General features: G+C 50.7%; 4 protein-coding genes across 4 annotated transcripts; 1 reads left to right on the forward strand and 3 right to left on the reverse strand.

The window, feature by feature from the left end:
* Positions 1-18: 18 nt before the first annotated feature.
* On the reverse strand, positions 19-1,533 carry UHO2_00937 (uncharacterized protein; the record flags this gene model as incomplete). The annotated part of the gene is made up of 1 exon (XM_041553405.1): positions 19-1,533. The coding sequence occupies one exon, from the start codon at positions 1,531-1,533 to the stop codon at positions 19-21; it is 1,515 nt and encodes a 504-aa protein (XP_041409339.1).
* Positions 1,534-2,386: 853 nt separating this feature from the next.
* Positions 2,387-3,329, forward strand: UHO2_00938 (uncharacterized protein; the record flags this gene model as incomplete). The annotated part of the gene is made up of 3 exons (XM_041553406.1): positions 2,387-2,612; positions 2,754-3,202; positions 3,282-3,329. 3 exons carry the CDS (start codon positions 2,387-2,389, stop codon positions 3,327-3,329), a joined length of 723 nt encoding a protein of 240 aa, XP_041409340.1.
* A 197-nt stretch (positions 3,330-3,526) lies between these two features.
* UHO2_00939 (uncharacterized protein) lies at positions 3,527-4,801 on the reverse strand (the record flags this gene model as incomplete). The annotated part of the gene is made up of 1 exon (XM_041553407.1): positions 3,527-4,801. The coding sequence occupies one exon, from the start codon at positions 4,799-4,801 to the stop codon at positions 3,527-3,529; it is 1,275 nt and encodes a 424-aa protein (XP_041409341.1).
* A 5,868-nt stretch (positions 4,802-10,669) lies between these two features.
* On the reverse strand, positions 10,670-11,665 carry UHO2_00940 (uncharacterized protein; the record flags this gene model as incomplete). Its single annotated transcript, XM_041553408.1, has 1 exon — positions 10,670-11,665. The coding sequence occupies one exon, from the start codon at positions 11,663-11,665 to the stop codon at positions 10,670-10,672; it is 996 nt and encodes a 331-aa protein (XP_041409342.1).
* Between the last annotated feature and the right edge of the window lie 895 nt (positions 11,666-12,560).

Here is a 12,560-nt window from a genome sequence, read left to right on the forward strand (position 1 = left end):
GACTCCTGAACGGTGCGTCTAGAAGATGAGATTATCCTCCTCCTCAGTGAACACCTCGCGCTTGAGGACAGTGTCAGGCTTCTTGTCCTTCGACCCAGGAACAGCGCTAGTCTGTTTCTTGGACTCAGCAGAATCAAGAATAGTCTTGCCATCCTTCTTCGCGGGAATCTCACTCGAAATGGGTGTGATCCGAGCATCTCCGGAGTACGATCCGCCACCCTTGCCGTTCTTGTCAAAGCTTCCCAGAGCCACACGGTCAATCGAGTAAACGGCGCCCTTGTACTCAACACCAGACTTGTTCTTGTCCTGGTATCTGCTCTTTTCTCGCTTGTGGACGTTGGTCGACTTGGCAATACCCTCGCACTGCACCTCAGGAGTGCTAGCGTGCTCGTCAACCTCATCGACTTCGATCTCGACATCCTCGTAGTACACGGTGTGCTTCTTGTGACCAGGCTTGCATTCGGCACAGTAGTACTCGGCACGCCAGAAAGACATGACGGAGGAAATCTCGAGGTGAGTGACGTCGATGGGGTTGCCGTGGGTGTCGTAGATGATCTGGTTCCATACACCCTTTTTGTCATCGCTACGGACGAGCTCGAATTGGAGAGAAGTGCCGGGCTGATGAGAGGCGGGCTTCGCTTTGGTGGGGATGACTTTGGTGACTTGCTTGTCGCGCTTTACTGTGTCAATGCAGACCGTTCCGGCTGGGCCAGTGGTCTGGGAGTGAGCGCCGGAAGCGGTTGTGTCGATGTTGTATCTAGGGGCAGAAGGAGGCACGCCATTGGTATCGCGCTTGAAGACGATGTTGGCGCTTTCGTCGACCTTGCTCCAATCACCGAGAGGCTGAACGCCGGCAGCAGATCGCTTTTGTACATAAGGTCCAGCGTGCAACAACTGCTGCTGACCAGGGTTGAGCTTATTGGCATCGGTATCGGGCTTAGCAGCACCAGCAGCAGAGCTGGTCGAAGCATGGGGAAGAAGCGCCGCCGGCACGATGTAAGGTCGGTTCGCACAGACCTCGCCATGACGAGCCAGAGTCTTGGCACAAGAGCCTTGATCTGGGTTCTTGTTCGAGTACAGACCCGAGGTGGCCTTGATCACGGCACCCTTGACGCTGTCAGCCTCAGCAACGGTAACAGCACCACTCTCATCCCTGTCGATCTGAACTGACATCTTGTAGCGGATACGCCTGATATTGGCAGTCGTGTGACCAAGGTAGCAGTGAGCTTTGTTGCCAGCATTGAGTTCTCCCGCTGGCACGGCGATCTTGGAGTCTTCGAAGGGCGAGGCTTTACGAGCGACGTTGGTGCGTATATCATCACCAACGAGCTTGCGGATGGCCTGAGGAGGGGCAGTGGTCTTGCTCAACTTGACGGGGGTAGCCAGCTTACCAGAAGCTTCCTTCGATGGTTGGAAAGAGGGACCGCCTTGAGCGAGGTACTTCTCGATAGGGTCGAGGGCAGCCGAAACCGCGATAGAGAGAGTGACCATGGCCACCAGGGCCAAAGTGAGGGGCTTGCTGTTGAAGAGCATCCTGATTGAAATAAAGGTAGCAAGGAGAGCAAAGGGATCGGAGCGAAAGAAAGATGTTAGGGAAGCTAGTTCTGCTGAAGATGATATGGTAGGGGTGGGCTGGGGCCCCCTTCTTATACCTGACATCGTCCGCTGAGATCTTCTCGAATGCTGTGGGACGAAGAGGCTCTTTGAGTGGGACGGCTCCGATGTTCAGATGCAAGACCACTCTGTGGGGCTGGCGATGTCACCCCCTGACAGCTGTTGTTGCCATTGCCAGACAACAGCAGGCGAGAGCCGCATCGATCTCATATCGGCGACCACCGAGGCCCACTAGCTCCTACGGAGATTGAGTGAATGTGGGATATGAAGTTTCTCTGAAGTGGCATGCTGATGCTTTTGTTTTGTGGGCGAGGTTAAAAGTGGCGAAATGGACCTTCACCAGCTTCATCGCGGCTCAGGTGCAAAGTCTCACGGTCTTGGTGAGACATCCGGTGCGTTTGCTTCATACGTAGACAACTCCCCCGAACGTGCGTCTCGGGGCTGAGTCGGGGCATGTTGGTGGGAAGCTTCTTCCGGTTGGGCGAGATGATGGAGTTGTGAACGCGTGTCGACGGCCAAGGACGAAGCAGTGCAGTGAACGGCGCGCACAGACCGCGGCTCTTTTGGTTTGCATTTCCTGCCTCAATTCTCACTTCTTTTCAACCTCACTGATCCCGCCATCTCCATAATCCTATATCAACAACTCTCATCTTGGCTCGAGCTCATCACCTTCACAATCCGGTTCCTCATCTACATTAGCGCTGCTCTAGCGTGTCTCATTGCTGCCGTCCTTTTCACAGCCACGCGACCTCACCGCCTTCATTTTAGCAACATGTCAGTGCTCAAAACGCTTATCATCAACCCACGCTCGGGCGTCAAGCCCACCGCCACGCTCTTCTTCCTCCATGGTCTTGGTGATTCCAGCGCTGGCTGGTCCGATGTGGCACAGATGCTCTCGCAACGCCCTTCGTTGTCGCACGTCCGATTTGTGTTGCCAAATGCTCCCATTCAGCCAGTTTCGCTCAATATGGGCATGCCAATGCCTTCGTGGTTCGATAGTAGGTCTTCATACTCTTGTGCGTGGTGAAGCTTCCAGCCCGCACTTTTTTCCTTCGCGATCCTGACACCATAGTGCGTGAAACTCGTTCTGAGAGTACGATTTCGCTGACAACCGTTCACACTTCTTATTCTACCTACAGTCTTGGCACTTGACGATCTCTCTGGAGCCGAAGATGAAGCCGGCCTCCTCAAGTCCACTGATGAGATCAAGAAGCTGATAAAGGCAGAGAACGATGGTACCGCACAAGGCTTGGATGGCCAGCAGATTCCAAGTGAGCGCATCGTCGTTGGTGGCTTCAGCCAAGGTGGCGCCATTTCGCTCCTTACCGGTCTCACCAACCCCAATGCCGTTGCTGGTGTTGCTGCTCTTTCGACATGGTTGCCTCTGCGTGCGAAGATTGCCACGCTCCGAACGCCCACCTCGAAGAACTTGAAGGTCTTCCAGGCGCACGGTGATGCCGATCCCGTTGTCAAGTACGAGTATGGTCAAAGGACAGTGGCTTTCCTGAAGAATGAGTTGGGATTGGCTGAGAAGGACGTCGGATTCCACACATACCCTCGCATGCCTCACTCGGCATGTCCTGAAGAGGTAAGTTGCGGGCACGCGCATCGAAGCCGATGCTTTGACTAATATTTTTCGCTCAAAAAAACTTTCCCTTTGAACACAGATTCGCGACCTCGCTGCCTTCCTCGAGAAGGTGATCCCTGCTCAGTAGACTTCGGACAATCCAGGCAGGGCGTGTGGACGATCATAGCAAGTACAGTATGTACAATACAACACAGGCTTAGAGTAGAACAATTACTCCCGTCCGAGTGATCGTGTTTCGTGGTTCTGCACCTGCTAGATGGCAAATGCCAGAGTTTACAGTCCCGAAGGAGGGATCGAAGCTTTGCCATCTCGCTGCTCGGCTAGTCAAGCGCCATCAACAGTGACAATGATCTTGCCGATGTTCTTATTGGCTTCCATCTCATCGTGAGCCTCCTTGATGTCCTTCCAGGAATAAACCTTGTGGATGACTAGCTTGCTTCCCTCTCCACCATCTTTCCTTGCGCCCCAAATGAGACGCTCGAGACCCTTCTCCCGAACAAAGCCTTGAACCAAGTCACTCTGGTATTCCACGGTGCGAGATCGCAGTGTCGAACCCTCGATCCTTAGTCGCTTGAAAAGGATCTGTGCAATGACGGTTTCCTTGATCTTTGCTCCGCCCATGAAGGCCAGCATGACCATTCGACCGTCTTGTTTCAGGCTTTGCAAGTTGCCATTAAAGTAGGGTGCGCCGATAAAGTCAACAATCACGTCAACCGATCCGGCGGGTCCTTTGGCACCAGTGTGCTTGGCTAGCTCTTCTGACCAGTCGCCGGCTTTGTAGTTAAAGCCTTCATCCGCGCCAATCTGCTTACAGAAGTCAATCTTCTCCGTGGACCCTGCAGTGATGAAGATCTTCCCTGCACCGAATGCACGTGCGAGCTGGATCGCAGCCAAACCCACACCAGAGGCGCCTGCGTGAATGAGCACATTTTCGCCCTTTTGCATGCTGGCGATGGTCCTCAAGGCCTGGAATGCAGTGAGGTAGTTTTCAGGGATAGCAGCTGCTTGCACCCAGTCCAGTTCGGATGGCTTCTCCAGGATCATGCGTGCAGGAACCTTGATGTATTCGGCATAAGCTCCTCCCAGAGCAAGACCGAAGACTTCTTGACCGACCTTCCACTGAATGTCTTTGAGACCTTTAGTGGCGATTATGTGACCAGAAAACTCCACACCCATAATTTGAGGCGCGTGAGGCGGGAGAGGGTAGTTGCCCTCACGTTGCATGATGTCCATACGATTCAGGCCGAAAGCTTTGATCTTGACAAGAACTTCGTCATCGCCGAGCTCTGGAACGGGCGCCTCGCCGAGGTAGAGACTCGAAGATGGACCTTTGCCGTCCTTGACGAGGATGGCCTTCATCTGCGATGGAACTCCCGTGGAAGACATGGCTCGAGCTTGAATGGGGCTGCGGGAAGAAGTGTTGACGATGACGGTTGGGCAAAATGGAAACGCAGAGCGTAGGTTTCGTGCACCTAGGGTGAGCTGAGACACCGTACGCGATGGAGCTTTGCTGAAGGTTGAAGAAGAAGAGGTCTTGAAGGTGTGTCTAAAAAATTGAGTTGTAAGACTTCCTGTGTTGATAGCAGGGAGAGCTGACATGCTGTAACGCAGCAAGGTGAGCAGATGCGAAACTTTTCAGTAATGAACCGGCTATCTCCGTTCTACATAGCCGTACTAGCAGAAGTGGTTGGTTCAGAATTTTCTTCTTGTGCTTGCCGTTGGATGGAATGATGGCGTGTATATCCTGAACTCAGGAGCGCTACGTACCTTTTGCAGGCTGCTGCTGTCGATGGTGCGATGAGGTAGGAAGCATGAGTGGGGAGGTATTCGGTCTACACTTCATCCAGCAGTCGGTGAAAGGTGGATTGTGCACGGACGGCATGTCGAGCGTGCTCCACTTCCTCGCGGGCCAGGACGATGACGATTTCCGTCGGTCACCCATCGGGCTTGTCCTGATTATAGATCGGGAGATTCATTTGTTCATAAGCGACGCTGCTTCCTGGAGAGGCTTTGGGTTTGCAGATCGTCAAAGGACGGTCCTCTTTGCAACGTATCATAGCCTTCTGTCATCGTTCAGCTTTCTACCGAACTACAGCGGTGATGACTGAGCATTATGGCGCCCTAATTATGGCAATTTGAACTTTCATCGCTTTGACTCCGCCTTCTGACGGCGGTTAGCAGACTGTCCGATGGGACCTGTGACTTGTTGTCGCGACAGCCTGCCCGCATGATCGTGGCAAGTTCAAGAAGGCACAATGTAGAGGTCCAATACACCTAGCGATGACATCATCTCGAACGCATCTCCTTGCTGTACAGCTGTTGGAAGCTGAGGTCGATGTTTGCCATCATTTCATAAACGCGTCAGTCAGCGTGTCTGCAAGCGATATTGATGATCAGCAAGCCCATGTCATGCTTCATCACATAGATGGTGTCAGAGCATGTCATGCACAATGGCAGACACTTTGCGCATGAACAATCTACGATGACAGTCAACCTTCAGCTCTATGATGAGGAAAGAATAGCTATTCTTGGACGACGATAATTGTTCCTGAGTCCGAAGACATTTATGTTGCCCAGACAAGTGAGAGCTGGCACGTTGAAACGGCTGCGGTTGTGATTTTGATGTTCGCTCGCGCGACCATCAACGAGCACATCATCATGCTATCAGGATCAAGTGGTTCGACTCATCAGACGTGTGACTCCGTCGGCTGATGGAGTTGACAGGAATATCCACAGCTCAGCCTTTGCGAGAAACGTCATTTTCAGAGACAAGGGACCTACGGACGACCGAGCGAACATGCATGCGATCCTGATATGGTGATTGTGCGACTGTTTCGCATTCAGCGCGGAGGTCGTATTGAAGAGAGAGCGGTGAGCTCGGAGGTGAAGGCTGGAGGGCAGACAGACAGCGAGAGAAAGGATGTGCGAGATGGGAAGGCTTCGAAGTCCGCAATAGCCCTCGCTGATCCGTAATCTAACAGGACTTCCGTATCGTTTTCTGTATCGTCCGACTGATCCTCCTCCGTACGGCCGTGTGAGTCAGCCCGCGCTAAAATATTTCATTTTAGTAATTCGCTATCCGAAGCAATTCCAACTCTTCGGGATTTCTAATTAAAAAAACTGACACGCGAACTGGAGTCCACAACTGGCGCCGCAAGCCAGCCTGAAGTGTCACTTAGAGCCGAGAGGTCTGGCGCCCTTCAATCTCATTTTCTGTTCATTCATTTCAAACGTCACCTCCAAAATGATTAGGAAGCAATGAATCTGACTCGAGCATAAGTCCGCAATTTCTTGTGGAAACAATGAATACAGTTTCGAGTCTGTGGCTGTCCGCCATGTCGGCCTTTGATGTAAAACATGGCGGATAGGTCGACATCAGACGCTGCAACGTAGACTCTGATATGAACATCGTGAAGATGGCGCTGAGTGCTTCAGTCTCAGGCACAATAAAAAAAACTTTCATGTTGTGGCGCTGGAGCCCGGGAATTGAAAAAGTAAATAAAATAAATAAATAAAAATAACAAACAAAATAACAAACAAACAGAAAAAGAAAAACCCTGGTCCGAGACCTGCATTCAAGCTTTCTCAGCCACCAAGTCCTGCTCACTGATACCTCGAATCAAGCCACATCAATAGACGCACACATGCACTCAGAGACAAGGTGAGATCTGGGCGGCTTTTGATCAACCTCAATTGCCGACCCATCAATGTTCCTGGACCAATGTTTTTTGCTTTTGTTACAAAGGACCCTGGGAAGCGAAGAGGCTGGGTATTACTTGGGTGGATGTGATGAGTTGAGTTGGTGAATGAGAACTTTGCCCGGACGAGCCGGGGATGTTTCAAAGCTTTTGCTACTTGCAAACACATAATTTTGACGCCAGAGATTAAGCCGCAGTCTCGGTGCTCCCTTTCAGATGAAGATAACAATTAATATACGGCGTTATCAGGGTCACGATCAGACTCCCTTTACCACAGCCGTATGTTCTATGTAATGCTTAGTTTTCATGATGTGAGACTGAATGACAAACACATATATATACTCCATTCACTGCTCTGGTCCTATTCGAGGCAGGATGTGTCTCTTCATTTGTACTCCTGTGTTGCTATGATACCGGGTGCCACTGTGCTGTCACCATGACAACAATTACGTACCTCATTGTACTTCTCGCTTACGTGAGCCTCCCGTGTCTCAATGTCTCGGCCGTAACATGTGCATCTTACTTGAGATGCCGACGCATCTTCAACTCCCCCCTTCGGCGGGATCTCCAGTCCTATCATCCTAGCCAATCGTGAGGTGTTAAGACCCTGTAAGGGTTTTGTCAAGACATCTGCAACGTTGTTTGCCGTTCCGACATATTTGATTTCCACATCGCCCTCTTGTACGTGATCGCGAACGAAATGATACCGTGTGTCGATGTGCTTTAACTTCCAATGTTTGGCTGGATCTTTACTCACCTGTATGCACCCCTGGCTATCTGTGTATAGTACGGGCCGAACGTCCGTGGTCTCCAAATCCCGGAGCAAATATGAGAAGAATAAGGTTTCTCGTACCGCTTCGGAAGCGGCGACAAACTCTGCTTCGACTGCCGACAATGCCACACACTTCTGAACGTGTGATTTCCAACTCACTGGACACCCATATACATATGTTATCGACCCCGAGGTGCTTCTTCGTCCATTTGTGGGGTCGGATGCCCAGTTTGCGTCGGTATACGTCGTTACCGGTGTATCCGAGTGCTCGTTTGTCTCCCCTCCTAGGTGCAACTGATATTCGTTCGTTTGGTTCAGGTACTTTACCACGTGGATGGCTGCCTTCCATGCACTGTCGATCAGGATCGACATATATCGCGCCAATACGCCGACGGCAAAGGCAATATCTGGTCGGGCTGTGTTGGAGACCCATAATAGTTGGCCGACCAATTCTTGATACTTCTTTGCTCGCTGAGGTTCACATCACTCGCCTCCGGCAACGTTCGCTACACTCAGCATGGGTACCCAAGATTTCTCGTTTGCTCCTCCTAACCATTTGTTCACCATTTCCTTGATGTATGCCGTTAGACCCAGAGATATCCTCCTCCGTCTTCTATCACGTGTGATCTTGATACCCAGAAATTCTTTGACCCTTCCATTGTCTTGCGTCTCCCATTTGTCCATGATCTCTCGCTTTGCGCGATCTACTTCATCACGACTGGGTGATGTTATTAGCATGTCGTCCACGTATGCTGTGATGATCGTGATCTTGTCGCCTGTCCCTCTTGAGTATAGGCATGGTGCGCTCGGCATGCAATGGAATCCGATCGTCCGGAGATGTGAGTCTAACTCAATGTTCCATTCTCGGCCCGATTGTTTCAGACCGTACAGTCCTTTCACTACCTTCAACACTTTTCCGGGTGGCATTTCGATTCCTACTGGGGGCTTGAGGTATACATCATGGTGTATAGTGGAGTTCAGGTACGCTTGCTTTACGTCGATAGAATCCATTTCCCAATCTCGTACTGCTGCGACAGCGATCACCCCTCGAATGGATTGGATGGGTGCTACTGGTGCGAAGACCTCTGTATAGTCGATGCCCTCGCGTTGAGTGAAACCTCGTGCCACGAGCCGGGCTTTGAACTTTGTCGGCACGAGGTTTGCATCGGTTTTGATCTTGAGTACCCAACGTGTGTCGACAGTATTTGCACCCTTTGGGAGGCCGACTATCTCCCATGTGCCCATCGCCTCCAATCCATCCAGCTCCTTTTGCATGGCCTCCTCCCAGTGTTTTCTGTCCTTTCCACTCATTGCTTCATGTATGGTTGGGTCCAGGTTCTTTCTCCATTCCGGTCGCGTCGCTACGAGTCCATAGAATTCGCTGTCAATTTGAGTTTCGGCGATTGGTCCTTGTTCCATCACCTCCGCTGTTCCTTCGCTTAATCTTTCTTCCGAATCTGTCTCCATATCCATGCATTCTCGTAATGGCTCTTCATCTGTTTCGTCGAATATATTTTCTTTATTGTATCCTAGATCTTCGAAATTTTCCTCTGTCATCATCATTGGGGGTGCCTTTGTGTCAACCGGTCGCCACTCTGTTCTGTCTGACCAGCACTTTGATTCCATGAATTTTGCTGAGTTGCTCCAGAAGATGTTCGGATTGTAGTCCGGGCTGTAGAAGAGCCAGCCCTTCCTTTCTAGACTGTACCCTAAGAAAATGGATGCGACGGCTCGCTGGTCCAGTTTCTTGTTGTCCCGTTTAACTTTGGGTACGTTTACCCATGCCAGACAACCAAACACTCGTAGGAGCTTTAAAGCTCGTTCCGGCGACTTGCCAAACATCGCTTGATAAGGGAATTCATTATCAACGCTCGGAGTGAGGTTTATTTTGAATGCCGCAGCTCTGATCGTGTATGGCCAGAACTTCTTCGGTAGTCTCCTCTGCATTAGCAACGTTCTCATCTTCTCTCCAAGGGTCCTGTTCATTCTTTCTACCCGTCCATTTTGTTTGCTGTTGTACCCTACGGTGGTTTGCCACTCTATGCCCTTTTCTAACGACCATTCTAATGCATCATTGCTTTTCCATTCCGTTCCTTGATCGGATCGGATCGCTTTTAGCTTCCGATCCGTCTGTGTCTCCAGGAACGAAACAATCCTTTTGAGTTGCATAAAGGCATGACTCTTTCGTGTCAATGGCTGTGCATACACATACTTGCTATGATCGTCGACCAGCACCAACGTGCATGTGTACTCCGTCACGTGGGACGAGTCTATTATTAGATCGACGTGGATAAGATCCAGGGGCCCTACGGCTCTTTCGCCGCTACCTTTCCCCATCCGAGCGCTTGTGCTCTTGGATCGTACGCACTGCTCACACGTCAGAGCGGTGTTTGGATCCAATTTCATGGTATGCTTATCCTTTAACTTGGTTGTGATCGCCTTAGCTTTATCTCTTCCTGGGTGCCCGAGACGCTCATGCCATAGTTGTTGTTTTGAAACTTTCGGCTCATTCTCAATATGCTCGAACTCCTCATCAACACCTTCAAACAATGGTGCTGATGTGGCCATCGCGCTTTCTTGCCATGTGTCGCCTCGGAACTCCAGAAGTCCTCGCTCGCGATTCTTTGCAATCTTAAGTGTCATGCCGTTTGTTAGAAAAATTTGGCCGCCGGTTGTGTCCAATATCACTCGTGCTCCTTCATCCGTTAATGAATTTGTTGACAGAAGGTTAACATTAAGGTGCTTTACATACAATACATTTTGCAGAGAGATTTCCCCGTAATCTGTTGATATGCTTGCATCTCCTATAGCTGCCGCTTCCAAGACCTCGCTTCCGGCGGTAATTATCCGCTTTCGGCAAGTTCTCGGGTGGATGAGCATGCTGTAGTCGTTCACCATATGGTAACTCGCCCCCGAGTCCAAGATCCAATAAGCTGTTTCTTTTGTGTTCGAGGGGTCCTGCCATTTCATTGGGAGGGTGAGGGAGCACCACGCTTCCTATTTAGGTTCAGCGAGGGGGGAGTCCTTGGGAATGGTAACCAAGGCGTCGCATTGACTGATACCATGTCCCGGTCGCTTGCAGACCCAGCATCGGATTCGGCGTGACTTGCTTGCGTTCCTCGAGCTCGCGTGGCTGTTGTCGGCTTCGGCTTCGGTCTCTCCGGCCCGTTCGTTTTGATCGTCGTTGCTGGCGGTTCTAGCACTGGCTTGTCGAGGGTCGATCCTTTGTGCGGGGACGCTCTCGACAGCGGTCTGCCGGATGCTTAGTGCGGTGGCAAGGGCGTTGAAATCGATTTGATGGACGGTGGCAACCGTCTCCTTGTACACCAGATGCCGGATCGTGCATTTCTGCAGAGCCGAGAACAATGTATCATCGGCGAATGGTTTGCCGAGGAGGCTGCTTTCGGTTTGTATGGACCGGATCTCTTGAATTAGCTTTCTGGCGTCCGAGTTAAACATCTTTGTATCGTTGAGTTGCGAGATAAGCGCAAGTCTGTGAGACGTCTTGGTGGCTTCATTCGTGAGACCGTTTTCGATCTTTCTCCACACTTGGTTGAAAGTAAGGTACTCCTTGATTACATCTAGAACGAGGTAATTTACATTGTGTTCTCCGGTAGTGTCGATTGTTCCACGCAGGGCGTTGATTAAAGCATCGTCGAGGGAGCGGCTCCATTTTGGGTGTTTCTTGTCGTACGTTCCCTCGAGATGTTTCATCGCATGAGGCACGGATCGGAGGAAAGATTTCACGTGGGCGCTCCAGCTATGATAGTTTCGTGACGTGAGCTTTGGCACGGGTTCGAGGAGCTTTGCTAGGGTGCGAAAGTTATATCGCTTGTCACCATCATCAAAGTCGGAGTCGGAATCGGTGTCTTCGTCGGCTTCATCATTGATGGCCTCCGGCTCGTTCTCGCTCGTGGCATTATTATCGACCCGAACCTGGGTGTTCTTGCCTTTTCTGCCTCCTTTGGTCCTCGTTTCGGTGTCTTCTACCATGGTTGTCGGCGAGTTTCGGTTAGCTCGGTGATAGCTTCTTCAGACTCTTAATCAGATGAAGATAACAATTAATATACGGCATTATCGGGGTCACGATCAGACTCCCTTTACCACAGCCGTATGTTCTATGTAATGCTTAGTTTTCATGATGTGAGACTGAATGACAAACACATATATATACTCCATTCACTGCTCTGGTCCTATTCGAGGCAGGATGTGTCTCTTCATTTGTACTCCTGTGTTGCTATGATACCGGGTGCCACTGTGCTGTCACCATGACAACAATTACGTACCTCATTGTACTTCTCGCTTACGTGAGCCTCCCGTGTCTCAATGTCTCGGCCGTAACATGTGCATCTTACTTGAGATGCCGACGCATCTTCAACTCTTTCTCTCGAATTTCCCACGCTCCTTTTCTTCTCGAATTTCACACTCCCACGGTCTCGATTTTTCCATGCTCTCGATGTAACCTTCCCATGCCTCCGACTACCGTATTCCCTTACCCTCACATTTCCCACGCTTCGATCGACAATCTTTCTTCGTTCTCAGTCCCCCCTTCAGTCCTTACATGACAGTTTTCACTTGTCTTCTTTCGTACTTGCTAAACACAGAGTCTTTGCTCGTACACACATTTGCTAGGCCAGTTGGCTATATAAGTTCGCTCTATTTCTTGTATTTACTTTTACTTTGAATAATCAACTTAGTCGTTCTCATTGACATCGCCTGATCCCTCAACAGAATTCAATATCTCGATCCAGGATTAGGCAGGCACTGCCACGAGTGAGGAAGCTTGAACTCACCCCGCCTCACCCTCTTGAACAACCATGACGGTGCATGCAGCGCAGAGGTGTATAATTCGGCAGCAGCAAAGGCAAAGCAAGGTGATGTCATTCGG

The sequence above is a fragment of the Ustilago hordei genome (genome assembly GCF_900519145.1).
Source record: "Ustilago hordei strain Uho2 genome assembly, contig: UHO2_contig_02, whole genome shotgun sequence".
In the NCBI taxonomy this organism is placed as follows: Eukaryota; Fungi; Basidiomycota; class Ustilaginomycetes; order Ustilaginales; family Ustilaginaceae; genus Ustilago; species Ustilago hordei.